This window comes from Oncorhynchus masou, chromosome 27, assembly GCF_036934945.1.
Source record: "Oncorhynchus masou masou isolate Uvic2021 chromosome 27, UVic_Omas_1.1, whole genome shotgun sequence".
Classification (NCBI taxonomy): Eukaryota; Metazoa; Chordata; class Actinopteri; order Salmoniformes; family Salmonidae; genus Oncorhynchus; species Oncorhynchus masou.
The window spans coordinates 45,529,680-45,545,823 of NC_088238.1; the positions used below are offsets into that span (position 1 = coordinate 45,529,680).

The following is a 16,144-nucleotide window of genomic DNA, read 5'->3' on the forward strand; positions in this document are numbered from 1 at the left end:
TAAGATACTGTATTTACGATAGCACAGCTTCTCCCTGTGTCCCTCAGTCTTCCCGCTCTTTCACTCAAACCCAGCCCTTTTCCTTTGTGTAACAAGCTGTCATATCTGTTCTGCCCGCTAGGGACGTTTTCCTTTATGACGTAATTTGTAATCAAGTTATGATTAATTATGTGTATGTGTCATTCTGTGTGATTAGTTAGGTATTTAGTAAATAAATAATTAAACCCAATTTTGTATTGCTGATTCAACTTGTTAGCCAGGGTGTGTGCAGATAACCAAGAATTTACAACTTTCAGATGAGACTGAATTAAGATGACGATTAACATTGACTGCTATTGATGTCAAATATTACTGGGTCTTTAAGAGTTTATTCGGAAGATAACTGCTCTATAAATATTATTTCGTGGTGCCCGACTGTTGGGAAAATTATGATTAAATGACTGAACAAATCATTTTAAATGGAACTGTAAATAGGTAAAACTTATACTCTGTTTTATTATAGCCGATTAACAATATGAGTTCATAAGAAAGGATTGTGAGACACGGACAAGGAGTAATTAAAGTTAATGAACACCATTCCAACTGGGAAGAAAGGAATGGTCTGTGGATTAAGTAAACAGATAATGTAGTTAACCTATGGTTGAACCGATGAAACTGAGCTCTGGGGTTTTTAGATAAGGAAGTGAGTGCATCCCTAGGTTCTCTGTTAATTAGAACTGTCAGCTAAGTGGTGATCGATAATGTTGGGGGGTCAAAAGTTAATTCAGTTATGTTGTGTGACCTGTGAGTGTGTTAGTAAGTTAGAATGAACTATTAACCTCACTTTGTCCCGGTCGAGAGGAGGGGATTCTGTTAAGCAATGAAATGACGTCATGTTATTGTATATAAACTGTTGCTCATGGTAAAGTGGGAGCACGCTCCGAGAATAAATTCTGTTACCTATTATTGAAATGGCTGGTCTCCGTCTATTTTATGCAAACAAGAATCTTACAAATTCTCATAAAATAGATTAAGGGTTTTCAATTAATGAAAACACATTGGCATAATTCAATTACAGTAACACCGACTCTCTAGTTATTAGCATTTACATGATTAGCTCAATCAGGTGATATTAATTATGGGGGAATTATTTTATAGAATAGCATGTCATATCACTTAATCCAGCATAGCCAAAGACACGACAACACAGAGGGGCCCATGGATCCCACACCCTTACTCCGGGCCTCTTGCCTGGTGGCACCAGTAGTGTGGGAGCTGGACGCGGACATTGAGCAGGCGTTGCGTACAGAGCCCAATCCCCTTCAGTGTCCGGCTGGGCGTATGTACGTTCCGTCTGCTGCCGTCATCCTGGTATCGGTCAGACGGTGCTCTGTCTTAGTGAGAAGTACTGGTGGCCCACTTTAGCTAAGGACGTGAGGGTTTATATTACCTCCTGCTCAGTGTGCGCTCAGTGCAAGGCTCCTAGACACCTGCCCAGAGGTAAGCTACAACCCTTACCCGTTCCACAACGGCCATGTTCGCACCTGTCAGTGGATTTTCTGACTGATCTTCCTCCTTCACAGGGAAACACCACGATCCTGGTCGTTGTGGATTGTTTCTCTAAGTCCTGTCATCTCCTCCCTCTGCCCGGTCTCCCTATGGCCCAACAGTCTGCAGAGGCCTTGTTTACACACATCTTCCGGCACTGTGAGGTGCCTGAGGATATAGTGTCTGATCGAGGTCCACAGTTCACTTCAAGGGTCTGGAGGGCGTTCATGGAACATCTGGGGGTCTCAGTTAGCCTTACCTCAGGTCTTCACCCCAAGAGTAGCGGGCAGGTGGAGAGAGTAAACCAGGATGTGGGTATGTTTCTGAGGTCCTATTGCCAGGACCGGCCGGGGGAGTGGGCAGCGTTCGTGCCCTTGGCAGAGATGGCCTAGAACTCGCTCCACTACTCCTCCACAAACCTCCCCATTCTTCCAGTGTGTATTGGGGTATCAGCCTGTTCTGTCTCCTTGGCATCCGGGTTAGGGTTAGGGTCCTGCGGTGGACGACTGATAAAAGATACAAGTGTATTCACAGAACTAAATACCAGCTCTAAGGAAAGTTATTTGTAAAAACTGAAAATATTTTGTATTTATAAATGTTGACAAATTTACCTGATTGCCCTTGGATCGTTGGAACATCAGTCCTCCCTTCAAAGAGATTGAAATAGAGGAAGCTATTAAAAGCTGTCATGTATGACAAACCATCTCTTTTTAACCTCATGTAGTTAACCTCTCTAGGGTATGTGGGACGCTCTGGCCAACATCCAGTGAGGTTGCAGAGCGCCAAATTCAACTACAGAAATGCTCATTATAGAAATTCAGAAAACAAAACATATTTTACATAGGTTTAAAGATTAACTTCTTGTCATACCAACCACAGTGTCATATTTATAAAATGCTTTTTGGCGAAAGCATACCTAGCCCAGAACATAGCCCAGTTGACAACTTATTACAAACAGTAACCAGCCAAGCAGAAGCGTTACAAAACTCAGAAATAGAGACAAAATTAATCCCTTACCTTTGATGATCTTCATATAGTGGCAATCAGAAGACATTCATTTACTCAATAATTGTTCCTATTGTTTGATGAAGTCTCTTTATATTCAAAAACCTCTGTTTTGTTAGCGCGTTTTCAGTAATCCACAGGCTCAAACTCAGTCAAAACAATCAGACAAAAAAATCCAAATTGTATCCGTAAAGTTCATAGAAACATGTCAAACGATGTTTATATTCAATCCTCAGGTTGTTTTTTAGCCTAAATTATCTATAATATTTCAACCGGACAATAACGTCCTCAATATAAAAGGTAAACAAGAAATACACATGCGCCTGAAAAAAACTTGACACGTTAGGGTTGACTAGTTCAGACTGGTCTTACTCCCTCATTTATGTGAATACAAGCCTGAAACGATTTCTAAAGACTGTTGACATCTAGTGGAAGGCATAGGAACTGCAAATGGAGTCCTAAGTCAATAGATACTGTAATGGCATTGAATAGAAAACTACAAAACCAGAAAAAAACTGCTTCCTGAATGGATTTTTTTCAGGTTATATGTTATACTCACAGACCAGATATATGCATATCATATCCTCTGGGCCCGAGTAGCAGGCCGTTTAATATAGGCATGCTTTCCATCCAAAATTCCGAATGCTGCCCCCTACCCTAGAGATATTAACCTGTCTAGTTAACCTGACCTGCTAGAGCCCCCCCCCCCCACACACTATAATACATGGGACTTTAGATAAACTTCTCCTTTATGCAACCGCTGTGTCAGATTTAAAAAAACTTTACGGAGAAAGCAAACCATGCAATAATCTGAGTATAGCCTTTAGACAACAAAGCAGCCAAAAAGATACCCCCCAGGGTGTTTGGTAAACAAATCCAACAGCGAGTTCAGGTTATGCCAAACGTCGGATCGAAAAGTTCAAAAAGTTCCATTACAGCCCGTAGAAACATGCCATACTAAGTATGGAATCAATCTTTAGGATGTTTTTAACATAAAATGTTTTTAACATTCATTAATGTTCCAACCGGACAATTCCTTTGTCTGTACAAATTAGGTGGAACATAGCTACCTTTCACGTGAGTGCGCCAGACTGAGGCTGTGGCACTCTGCCAGACCACTCAATCAAAGAGCTCTTATGACCCCCTCCTTTAGAGTAGAATACTCAAAACAGGTTCTAATTACTGTTGACATCTAGTGGAAGCCTTGAGAAGTGAAACATAACTAATATCCCACTGTGTCTTCAATGGGGGCTGAGTTGAAAAACTACAAACCTCAGATTTCCCACTTCCTGGTTGGATTTTTTTCTGTTTTTGCCATATGAGTTCTGTATTACTTACAGACATCATTCAAACAGTTTTAGAAACTCCAGAGTGTTTTCTATCCAAATCTAGCTTTTACGGCGGAGTAGCAGGCAGCTTAATTTGGGCATGTTTTTCATCCAAGCTACCCAATACTGCCCCCTACCCCAAAGAAGTTAATTAACAATGCATATATGTTGGGCATCTAACTAATATTTACAGAATGTACATTGCATAGAGATGAAACTTTAGATACATCAGTTGTAACATTAGATACATTGTATACATTAGATATAAAGTAATATCTCTGCTATCTCTGTTCTGAGTCTTGCACAGCACCCAGACAAGAAGAAGGGTCACTATCCCCAGAACGATGTTGGAGATGACCAAGGCCAGAACAGTAGGACTCAGATCAAATGGAGGATGATGCTCTAGAACTGTAGAAAGGGTATCAGTGAATTCATATTATATTCATGAGCGCTTAGGAAGATCATCAAACAGTATGTAATCAAAAGCTGATGGTGATATTGTATTGCTTGTTGAGACAAATGTATGGGATCATTTGGAGGTAGGCTGTTTGCATGAATATACAGTATATGTTGGGGATACTTGCATATTAATTGGGAATTACCTTGAATGTCCAGCTTGGTTCCGTTCCCAAACAGAATCTCCCCACTTGAGGCAACAGCACAGTAGTAAGTCCCAGCATCAGAGGGTGTGAGGTTCCTCTTGGGGAAGTTGTAGACACAGCTCTGTGTAGGAGATGCAGCCTCAGGGCTCTTCTCACACTGATCACTCCTGTCTCCATGGGTGGAAATGATTCCTGGATTTTTTTATTTTACCAGGCAAGTTCAGTTAAGAACAAATTCTTATTTTCAATGATGGCCTAGGAAGTGTGGGTTAACTGCCTTGTTCAGGGGCAGAACGACAGATTTGTACCTTGTCAGCTCGGGGTTTTGAACTTGCAACCTTCCGGTTACTAGTCCAACGCTCTAACCACTAGGCTACGCTGCCTCAGGATGGGATTCTCCTGAGCCATGTCTGAACCAATAGACACTGTGTTCTCCTGCACAGGTCTCAGTGTGTATTGTCTCCTGGCTGGACTGACTCAGACAAAGGCTGCCGGACAACAGTATTACTATTCAACTCTTCACCTTTGAAATGAAATGTAACTGATTTATCGTAAAAAATATTTCAGCATATCATTATTCAGCGTATGACTTCAAGCTTTGTTCCCTTCTTACAAGTAATTGCATTATCTTTAAGCATCAAGGTGGTTCCAGGTCCAACCTCTATGAAGTTTAAGTGCAAAACTCCACAGTAGTACATTCCAATATCCTCCCGCTTTGTTGAAGACATATTTAGGTGAAATATCCCAACTTTTGTCAATCCACCAAAATGGCCATTTATAAAGTCACCAAAATAATGTGCATGTTTGGTAACGATCTCTGCCTCTGCCACACACTGGAGTTTCTTGCCAGTGGTCATCTTGTACCACACCATGTGGTCAACATTACCAGTTACATGGTATTCAACTGTCATGCTGTCCCCCAACTTTGCAGCTAGGAATGGAGCAGGCTGAGAAATCACATCTGAAACAAAATCAGGTATTTCCATTGAGAAAAAGACAGAATACCAAACACATATTATTGAACCCAGATTGAAAGTAGACTTTCTTAGGAAATGTGTCACTTACATGAGTTGCAGAGAAAAAGAAAGACCAAGAGCTCAACCATCTTGTCCTCACCCCTAGCTGTTCTGGATCAGGGGTGATTTGTAGTGTGCAACTTGTAAAAAGACATTGAATCACACATCTGTGGTCTGATTGGTTAGATCGAGGTGGGGTCTGATTGGTCTAATAAATGTGTTCAGTTGAACACCTGATTGGCTGTTCAGTTGGTCATATGTGGAACAGAAACAGTCCTTCTATGAAGATTGAATCAGTGTCACTTTGCGAGACTGGATACAAGAAAATACAACCTGAAAATATGATGTTTGGATCAGATGGTAACCCATGTTGTGAGTAAGGAAACTCAAACCTACTTAGGGACTTCCCAGTCTTCACTTTGACTTTACAGTTCAACTTCAGGGTAAAAATTGTTGACAGTTTAACATATCTAAACGTTAACATAACATGTGATGAAAATACACTTGGATGTAACAAACTCATAAATTAAGCAGTGATTTTTGATCAGCAACATTTATTCAGTTAAGAGGTCATTTGCATATTTAAGACATTGGAGAAACAATGAAAGCCTACTCATCGAATATTCGAATACATGTTGATTCTCCAGGTTACAAGTAGAGCTATTTCCTATTTTATTTAGCTATTATTTTCATACTAAAAGCAGTTGTTTTACCAGTCATCACAATGCCTTCAAAGTTATTGTTATTGTATATGGATGTTGTTTCCGTTCAATGTGGTGAGGTTGTTCCCATATCTCACTCCTGCTGAAGGTACCTGACCTCAGAGTTCTCTGCATCCTCTCTGCTGGTCTGGGCTCCCTCTCTTCTGGAGGAGGGGCTTTTCTTGGTGGTGAAACTCACAGCTGCATAGTTTACCACGTCACTGTCTTGGTTCTGTGTGAGAGAGGTGGAGCCATAACAAGACATTATACTGGTCACATCTCCTAGATAAACCCTTTAGAGATGGAGAAAAAAGTGATACAACAAAGAGTTTACCTGATTGACTGATGGGATTGGTGATCTATCAGTTGCATCTTCAAATTAAAAACAAGTAGAGAAAACTTGTTACATATACAAGCTATCTCGCTGAAACAATCAATATGGTTTGGACATCGTAAAAAAATTATAGTCAATGAAAAATCCCACAGCAGTATATTACTGTAACTAGTCATATGCAGGACACATGCAAAACAACATCAAGGATATTAGTGTAACTAGTCATATGCTAGAAACATGCAAAACAACAGCAAGGATATTAGTGTAACTAGTCATATGCAGGAAACATGCAAAACAACAGCAAGCCTGACTCGACCTTCAGGCTCTCTGGTCCTTTCCTTGCATATCCAACATGTCAGTAGAATGACGACAATCACAAACACAATAGTTGGTGTGACCAGTGCAAGAGCAGTGGGAGTCAGGGGGAAATCATACCCTAAAACCAAAGAATTACATGATTCATTGTGCTCATTATCGAGCAATACAACAGTAAATTAATATAGTAATAATCATTTATTCAGGTAACATGACACAACAAATGTTTCCTATTAAAAACTAAGTGAAAGAAATTACCATGAATGTCCAGCTTGGTAACAGTATTTCCCCACATGAGGCCACAGCACAGTAGTAAGTCCCAGCATCAGAGAGGCTGAGGTTCCTCTTGGGGAGGCTGTAGACACATCTCTGTGTAGGAGACCAAGCCTCGGGGCTCTTCTCACACTGATCACTCCTGTCTCCATGGGTGTAAATGATTCCTGGACGGGATTCTCCTGAGACATGTCTGGACCAATAGACACTGTGGTCTCCTGCACAGGTCTCAGTGTGTATTGTACAGTTCAGAGTCACAGAGTCTCCTGGCTGGACTGACTCTGACACAGGTTGCTGTATAACAGTCTTTCTCTTTGAAGTTGTGCCTGATAACAAAGTTAAATAACAGATACAATGTGATAAAATTACTAATTACAAATATTTGAGTACATATATACACAAAATAACACAATTATTTTTTACATATTTTCACCTGTCAGCATTAACAACGTTCCATCAGCCAACAGTATATGATTCATGATTATCTTCCCACAATAGTAGTTCCCAATGTCAGTTTTTTTTAGGCAGAAATGTTGTGTTGAAATGTGTTATTGCCAGGCAACTGTCATGCCTTGGTCTTAGTATTTTGTGTTTTAGTTAATTAGTTGGTCAGGCCAGGGTGTGACATGGGTTTATGTTATTGTGTTGTCGTATTGGGGTTTTTGTAGGCATTGGGATTGTGGTTGATTAGGGGTGTGTTTAGTTTAGGTTTGGCTGCCTGAGGCGGTTCTCAATCAGAGTCAGGTGATTCTTGTTGTCTCTGATAGGGAACCGTATTTAGGTAGCCTGGGTTTCACTGTGTATTTCGTGGGTGATTGTTCCTGTCTCTGTGTAGTGTTCACCAGATAGGCTGTAATAGGTTTCACGTTCCGTTTGTTGTTTTTGTATTTATTAGTTATTTCATGTATCGTTCCGTTTTTTTCTTCATTAAAGACATGAGTAACCACCACGCTGCATTTCGGTCCGACTCTCATTCAACAAACGAAGAACGCCGTTACAGAATCACCCACCACACACGGACCGAGCAGCGTGTTAACAGGCAGCGACAGCAGGAGCAGCGAAGGGAGGTTGTTATGGACAGCAGAAGCATGGAGTATACGACGTGGGATGAAATAGACAGGTGGGCGGTCGACCCAGAGAGAGTGCCGGAGCCCGCCTGGGATTCGCTGGAGCAGTGCGAAGAGGGCTATAGGAGAATGGAGTTGGAGAGGCAATCACGACGGTGCAGAGGAAAGCCAGTGAGTCAGCCCCAAAAATGTATTGGAGGGGGGCTCAGAGGGAGAGTGGCTGAGTCAGGAGACAGACCTGAGCCAACTCTCCCTGTTCATCGTGAGGAGCCAAGGAGGAGACCAGAACCGGTGTTGGAGGTGAGCGAAGCAGAGACTGTGAAGGAGTTAATGGGGAAATTGGAGGAGAGAGTAATGAGGGAGTTGCTAGCTTGGTGCTTTAGGTACAAGATTCGTCCGATGGAGCGTGGCAGGGATTTAATGGCACCTGGGTCAGCGCTCCATACTAGTCCTGAGGTGCGTGTTAGTCGGCTGGTGAAAAATGTGCCAGCCTCACGCACTAGGCCTCCTGTGTACCTACCTAGCCTTGCATGTCCTGTGCCAGTCCTGCTCTCAGGCTCTCCAGTACACCTTCACGGTCCAGTCCATCCTGTGCCACCTTCACACACCAGTCCTCCGGTAGCAGCTCCCCGCACCAGGCTTCCTGTGCGTGTCCTCGATCCAGTACCACCAGTTCCAGTACCACGCACCAGGCCTTCAGTGCGCCTCGCCTGTTCAGCGCAGCCAGCGTTTTCTCCCTCTACAGCGCTGCTGGAGTCTCCTGTCTGTTCAGCGCTATCAGAGCCTTTCTCCTCTCCTGCGCTACCGGAGTCTCCCGCCTGTTCAGCGCTTCTAGAGCCTTCCTCCTCTACAGCGCTGCGGGAGCCTCCTGCCTGTTTGGAGCAGCAAGAGCTGCCAGTCTGCATGGAGCTGCCAGTCTGCATGGAGCTGCCAGTCTGCAAGGAGCTGCCAGTCTGCAAGGAGCTGTCAGTCTGCATGGAGCAGCCAGAGCTGTCAGTCTGCTTGGAGCAGCCAGAGCTGCCAGTCTGCATGGAGCTACCAGTCTGCATGGAACTGCCAGTCTGCAAGGAGCTGCCACTCTGCAAGGAGCTGCCAGTCTGCAAGGAGCTGCCAGTCTGCAAGGAGTTGCCAGTCTGCAAGGAGCTACCAGAGCTGTCAGTCTGCATGGAGTAGCTAGAGCTGCCAGTCTGCATGGAGCAGCCAGAGCTGTCAGTCTGCTTGGAGCAGTCAGAGCTGTCAGTCTGCAAGAAGCCGCCAGAGCTGTCAATCTGCATGGAGCAGCCAGAGCTGCCAGTCTGCATGGAGCAGCCAGTCTGCAAGGAGCTGCCAGTCGGCAAGGAGCTGCCAAAGCTGTTAGTCTGCATGGAACAGTCAGAGCTGTCAGTCTGCAAGAAGCCGCCAGAGCTGTCAATCAGCATGGAGCAGCCAGAGCCGTCAGTCAGCATGAAGCAGCCAGAGCCGTCAGTCTGCCAGGATCCGCCAGTCAGCCAGACTCTTCCAGATCTGCTAGTCAACCAGACTCTTCCAGATCTGCTAGTCAACCAGACTCTTCCAGATCTGCTAGTCAACCAGACTCTTCCAGATCCGCCAGTCAGCCAGGATCTTCCAGATCTGCTAGTCAACCAGACTCTTCCAGATCTGCTAGTCAACCAGACTCTTCCATATCTGCTAGTCAACCAGACTCTTCCAGATCTGCTAGTCAACCAGACTCTTCCAGATCCGCCAGTCAGCCAGGATCTGCCAGAACTGCCAGCCAGCCAGGATCTGCCGGATTCAACTGCCTGGCTGGGCTTCCTCTCAGTGCTGTGCTGCCCCTCAGTCCCGAGCTGCCCCTCAGTCCCGAGCTTCCCCTCAGTCCCGAGCTTCCCCTCAGTCCCGAGCTGCTTCAGTCCCGAGCTGCTTCAGTCCCGAGCTGCCCCTCAGTCCCAAGCTGCCCCTCAGTCACGAGCTACTCCTCAGTTCAGTGGGGTTCTGGGTGAGGACTATTAGGCCATGGTCGGCGGCGAGGGTGGATTATTCCAGGACGCGAAGGCTGAGGAACTATGACATTTATGGAGTGGGGTCCACGTCCCGAGCCGGAACCGCCACCATGGACAGACGCCCACCCGGACCCTCCCTATGGTTTTGAGGTGCGTCCGGGAGTCCACACCTTAGGGGGGGGGGGGTTCTGTCACGCCTTGGTCTTAGTATTTTGTGTTTTAGTTAATTAGTTGGGAGGGCAGGGTGTGACATGGGTTTATGTTATTGTGTTGTCGTATTGGGATTTTTGTAGGCATTGGGGTTGTGGTTGATTAGGGGTGTGTTTAGTTTAGGTTTAGCTGCCTGAGGCGGTTCTCAATCAGAGTCAGGTGATTCTTGTTGTCTCTGATAGGGAACCGTATTTAGGTAGCCTGGGTTTCACTGTGTATTTCGTGGGTGATTGTTCCTGTCTATGTGTAGTGTTCACCAGATAGGCTGTAATAGGTTTCACGTTCCGTTTGTTGTTTTTGTATTTATTAGTTATTTCATGTATCATTCCGTTTTTTCTTCAAAGACATGAGTAACCACCACGCTGCATTTCGGTCCGACTCTCATTCAACAAACGAAGAACGCCGTTACAGCAACACAGAGAATTGCCTGTCGTCAAATTCGTAGAATGGTACATCACTCTGGTACTTGGAAGATTTAGCAATGAATTGAAGCACCATGCCAGTGGTGAGTTTGAACCATACCATGTAATTGATGTTCTCACTGGTCATGTGGCAATCAATAGTCACATTGTCTCCTTCTGGAAAGAAGCAGGCTGAACAATTATTTGTGTTTTAGATACTCCTGAATTATAATAATAAATGTACCATGTTGAAAGAACATGTACCAAATATAGTAAGAACCCGTGAGGTATGTTTAACAGTTATAAGATTAGTAAATTGACCAAGATGTTACTTACAAGCTTTCCAGATAAAAAGAAAGATGAAGAGTTGGTCCATCTTGCTTGTTCCTTCAAGTGATGATATTGACCTGTGTGAATTGCAGTCTCTCTACAGAAGAGAAAGGAAACTTGTGTTTGCTTTCATTGGTTGATCTCCGGTACCGACTGATCTGGATGGTCAGATTTGATTGGCTGGCCAGTAGGTCATGAATGCAACAAACACTGTCCATTCATGTTGTTGTACAGCTTGAACATGTGTTACAACTTTATCACATTGCAAGTTTGAATATGACTATGTTACTTTTTATTTTTGAAACTGAATGTGACTAGTGTGGATTCGTCCTTTATTAGACCTCAATACAGCTCATACGGTCTACAATACTATGTACTACAGCCATCCACCTGAGGGCTTGTCCACCTGAAAGTATAAGACATAACAACAAGCATCAATGGATCACTTCACTTCATCTGTTGTTCTTGCCGTTGTTGTCCATGGGAATCATACAGTAGTTGTGACCTTGTTGGCCACATTTTAAGACCCTGTCATCCTCGAGGGCTTCTATGACCACCACAAAGTCACTTCATAACACAGAGAAACATCTACAGAAAATGGTAATGGTAATAGTCTTATCTCATATACAATTTATTCTCCAAAGTATGGAGGGAAAGGAACCTCACCCATCACATGATATAAATATGATATTTGCTTAGCCAGCAATATCTCATATACATTTTATTCTCCAATGTATGGACAGATAACATCCCTCCCATGATATAAATATGAGGAGGCTCTTTCTTCTTGTCCCAGATGATGATGATGCTTTGCATCACACTTAAAACTGTCATGTGTGTTAGGCAAAGTACCTCAGGTGTCTTGGTCAAATGACCGAATAGAAAGTTCATCTGAATATATATATACAGATAACAAGCTGCATCATGAAAATAGTGGTCTACTGTTGCTAAAATGGGCAACCTGAAGAGCAAGTACAGAGTACGTGAAACAACTGACTGACACCACTGAGACATCCTGCTGGAAACCACATAGAGAGAGAGAGAGACGTTCGGTAGGTCCTGTGCAGAAGCCCAACAGGCCTCACCAAAGTACATCTAGCTACAACCTCGTGTTTTGTTCATAGCAGACCACAGATGACCTGTAAATAGGTTGCTGTGTATGTGAGTTTGTGTGTGGCATGCAATCAGTAGTCTTAACAAAAAAACTAACACTACAACAGAATGAGGCCTAACTATGGCCTGCCCTTCTTCTGTGGTATTGGCTACTGTGCAACTTTCACTATGAGTAGTTCTGTTGCAAGAAGCCTAAATCATTTACCATAGCATGATGTGGAACTGCTAGACTTTGACCTACACATTTGTGTTGAAAGACCCTTGAGAGTCTGTTTCACACTAAGGGGTGTGAACAACACAGGGCCCTAAGGGACAATGTAGAGAGAAGTGTGGGTGCAGGTCAGTCTTCCTGTGTTAAATGTCTATAAGAGGTTAGTTTCCATCAGTGGAAAGTTACTGCAACACTTCCACCTTCACCACAAGGCTTTGTAAACAGACCATAATTGTCTGAGGCAGTTAAGAGCATCCGTCTGTACAACGCGTCATATCATCATAGTATGCAGTGGGTTCAATTTATTCAAATTCAAACAGTTGGAAACGCAATCAACTAGTTCACTGTTGCTAAAATGGTCACAACAAATACAACAATAAAATAATAATAATCTGTAAAGGTGCCCTTGAGCAAGGCACTTAACCCTAATTGCTCCCGGTGTGCTGTACAATGGTGACCCTGGCTGTGAACTCACTCCCTGCGGGTGTCTCAGGGGGAGTTGGGTTAGCAACAAACAAACAAACATTTTCATTACACACTTGTGTACCAAGACAAATATAAGCACCACCCCTAATTACTATTATTATTATAATAAAAAAATAAAAAATGTTTGTCAGAGAAGCAATGCATTCAATTTTTTCAACATTGAATAACAAAAAAGCCATGACCACTGATTTCATCACATTTGACTGCTTATGCATTCATAGATAGTTCATGAAGCTAGAACTAGTTAATAAAGAGTTATCTAGTAAAATATTATCATTGGTTCATTCATCCAGTTCTACTGTCTGACCCCAGCATACACCACTGTCTCCATGTGTCCTCTCTGTCTTCTAGACCTGTTCTTCTTGTTGCTCAGATTCAGAGCTACGTAATGGAGACTGTCTCCATCTTGGTCCTGTGAAGCACAAAATAGCATTTTTGACATTCAATTAGTTAAGTTGGTTAAAGACAAGCTTCACAATAGACTTCAGACAATATAAAAGTATTTCTGCTTACCCCTACATCCGATCTGGTAACTGAAGGACCTCTGGTCTGAGAGACGAGTCCTAAAACGAATGACAAAAAAGATTAGGATACTTCTACTTCTTCCACTACTGAAACAGCAACAAATGGTGACATCGACGAATAACAAGGGATAGTAACTTACCTCTGCACTGTACACATGTTGTGTTGTTCACCTTGTACATGATGCAAACCAGGACAATGATCAAGGTGAACGTGACACACAATACTACACCCCTGCAGGACACCAAGAGAAGAGGATCTGCTCAATGGTCTGTTGAAATTCAAACAGTAATAGAAGAAACCAGAATAGCAAGTGAATGTATGTTCTACATAGTAGACTATACAGTAGATATAAAATATAATAGAAGCTGTATCACCTACCGTCAATGTCCAGCTTGGTCCCGTTCCCAAAGAGTATCTCCCCACATGAGGCCACAGCACAGTAGTAAGTCCCATCATCAGAGAGGCTGAGGTTCCTCTTGGGGAGGTTGTAGACACATCTCTGTGTAGGAGACCCAGCCTCAGGGCTCTTCTCACACTGATCACTCTTGTCTCAATGGGTGTAAATGATTCCTGGACGGGATTCTCCTGAGCCATGTCTGAACCAATAGACACTGTGTCCTCCTGCACAGGTCTCAGTGTGAATTGTACAGTTCAGAGTCACAGAGCCTCCTGGCTGGACTGACTCAGACACAGGCTGCTGGAGTACAGACATGCTGTTGGACTCTGAGTCTGAAGAGAGTGAGTAACTAATGTAATGTATACATCAGTAGCATTTGATGAAGCAGTTGTACAAACGTACCAACATACAGGGCCACACATTTTGAAATTAAAGGAGCAAGTGTTTAGTTACCTTTGACAATTAATACAGTTCCCTCTCCATATGTGAGCTCATAGATGACTGTAGTGGAACAATAGTATGTAGCTGAGTCCCCTGGCTCTGTGTTGGATATGGTCAAGTTACAGCTGTAGTCTCCTCTCCTCACACCCAAACGTTTGGTCTCAGTAAAGTCCTTGATAAAGTTGATGGAATAATAATGACCACCATAAAAAGAGGACGTCATGTGGATGGGTTTCTGTCCAAAACTCTGCTTGAACCAATGAAATCTGGTCACCAACTCATCCGGACAATAGCAAGTGAGAGTCACAGAGCCTCCCAGCTCAGTAACCATCACAGGGGTCGGTTGGATTACTTTTGGTTTGGTGAAAGCACAAACTGTCAAAGTAAACAAACAAAATGGATCAAAAACAGAAGCATGGATAAACCATTTTTACCCGTTACAGACAGAACATCCACTTCACCTATCATATTCAAACTACATACTGTAAATGTATGAACTCAATTAAAAAGTCTTACACTTACCCAAGTTGATGTAAAACATAAATACTTCTCTATTCATCATTGTAACATTAGTCCCTTCTGCACTCTATAGTGTGTGGGTCTGACAGTGGGACACTTTATATGCACCTAATATAGGACGGCACTTTACATGTACCTTTAATGCAGTAGGAGGGAACACAGAAACGAGAGAGTTTATTGGCCGACTACAATCTTAGAAGTGTGTCCTCTGGCTTACCATAGCTTGAGCTTCCCGGGAATGACATTTAAGACATTATAAAGCAATTCAGAGTTACTGGCTCAAGGCAATCATATATTGGCTCGATTTTTAACGTATTTGACCTTTATTTATCTCGGCAAGTCAGTTAAGAACAAATTATCATGTACAATAACGGTCTATAATACAGCTGTTTATTTTCTGAGAGAAACTACATATATACTGAAAGCATTTCTCTTTTGATGTTTGGACAGGAAACTATATATATTTAGTGAAATATCTCTAGTGCTGCTAATACTACCAACCCCAACCCAACTCAGGCCAAGGGTTAAAGTGATCCATAATGTACATTTATCCACCACTGCATTAAAGCTGCATTTCTGGCTCTTGGTTTTCATCATAAGCCCACAACATTAAATACTAATATTAGTTGTTATAAAAAGCTAAGAGAAACTACAGTCCATCATTATTTTAAGACATGAAGGTCAGTCAATAATACGTTTCCTCAAGTGCAGTCGCAAAACTATCAAGCTCTATGATGAAACAGGCTCTCATAAGGACCGCCACAGGAATGTAAGACCCAGAGTTACCTCTGCTGCAGAGGATATGTTCATTAGAGTTACCAGCCTCAGAGATATTGCAGCCCAAATAAATGCTTCACAAAGTTCAAGTAACAGACACATCTCAACATCAATTGTTCAGAGGAGACTGAGTGAATCAGACCTTCAAGGTCAAATTTCTGCAAAGAAAACATTACTGAAGGACACCAATAAGAAGAAGAGAGACTTGCTTGGGCCAAAAAAACATGAACAATGGACATTAGACCGGTGGAAATTTGGCCTTTGGTCTGGAGTCCAAGTTGTACATTTTTGGTTCTAACTCCCATATCTTTGTGAGACGCGGTGTGGGTGAACAGATGATCTCTGCATGTGTATTTCCCACCATAAAGCCTGGAGGAGGAGGTGTTATGGTGCTTTGCTGGTCACACTGTCTGTGATTTATTTAGAATTTAATGCACACTTAACCAGCATGGCTACCACAGCGTTCTGCACCGATACGCTATCCCATCTGGTTTGTTCTTAGAGGGACTATCATTTGTTTTTCAACAGGACAATGACCCAACACACCTCCAGGCTGTGTAAAGGCTATTTTACCAAGAAGGAGAGTG

At 43.0% G+C, this 16,144-nt stretch overlaps 1 protein-coding gene and 1 pseudogene across 1 annotated transcript; both read right to left on the minus strand.

The window, feature by feature from the left end:
• Nucleotides 1-497: 497 nt before the first annotated feature.
• On the minus strand, nucleotides 498-5,373 carry LOC135515507 (uncharacterized). The gene is made up of 5 exons (XM_064939130.1): nucleotides 5,250-5,373; nucleotides 4,840-4,969; nucleotides 4,463-4,659; nucleotides 2,139-2,174; nucleotides 498-2,033 (listed from the first exon to the last, which is right to left on the minus strand). The coding sequence occupies exons 1-5, from the start codon at nucleotides 5,371-5,373 to the stop codon at nucleotides 1,783-1,785; spliced, it is 738 nt and encodes a 245-aa protein (XP_064795202.1). The 3' UTR covers nucleotides 498-1,782.
• A 900-nt stretch (nucleotides 5,374-6,273) lies between these two features.
• On the minus strand, nucleotides 6,274-14,684 carry LOC135515508 (uncharacterized; annotated as a pseudogene).
• Between the last annotated feature and the right edge of the window lie 1,460 nt (nucleotides 14,685-16,144).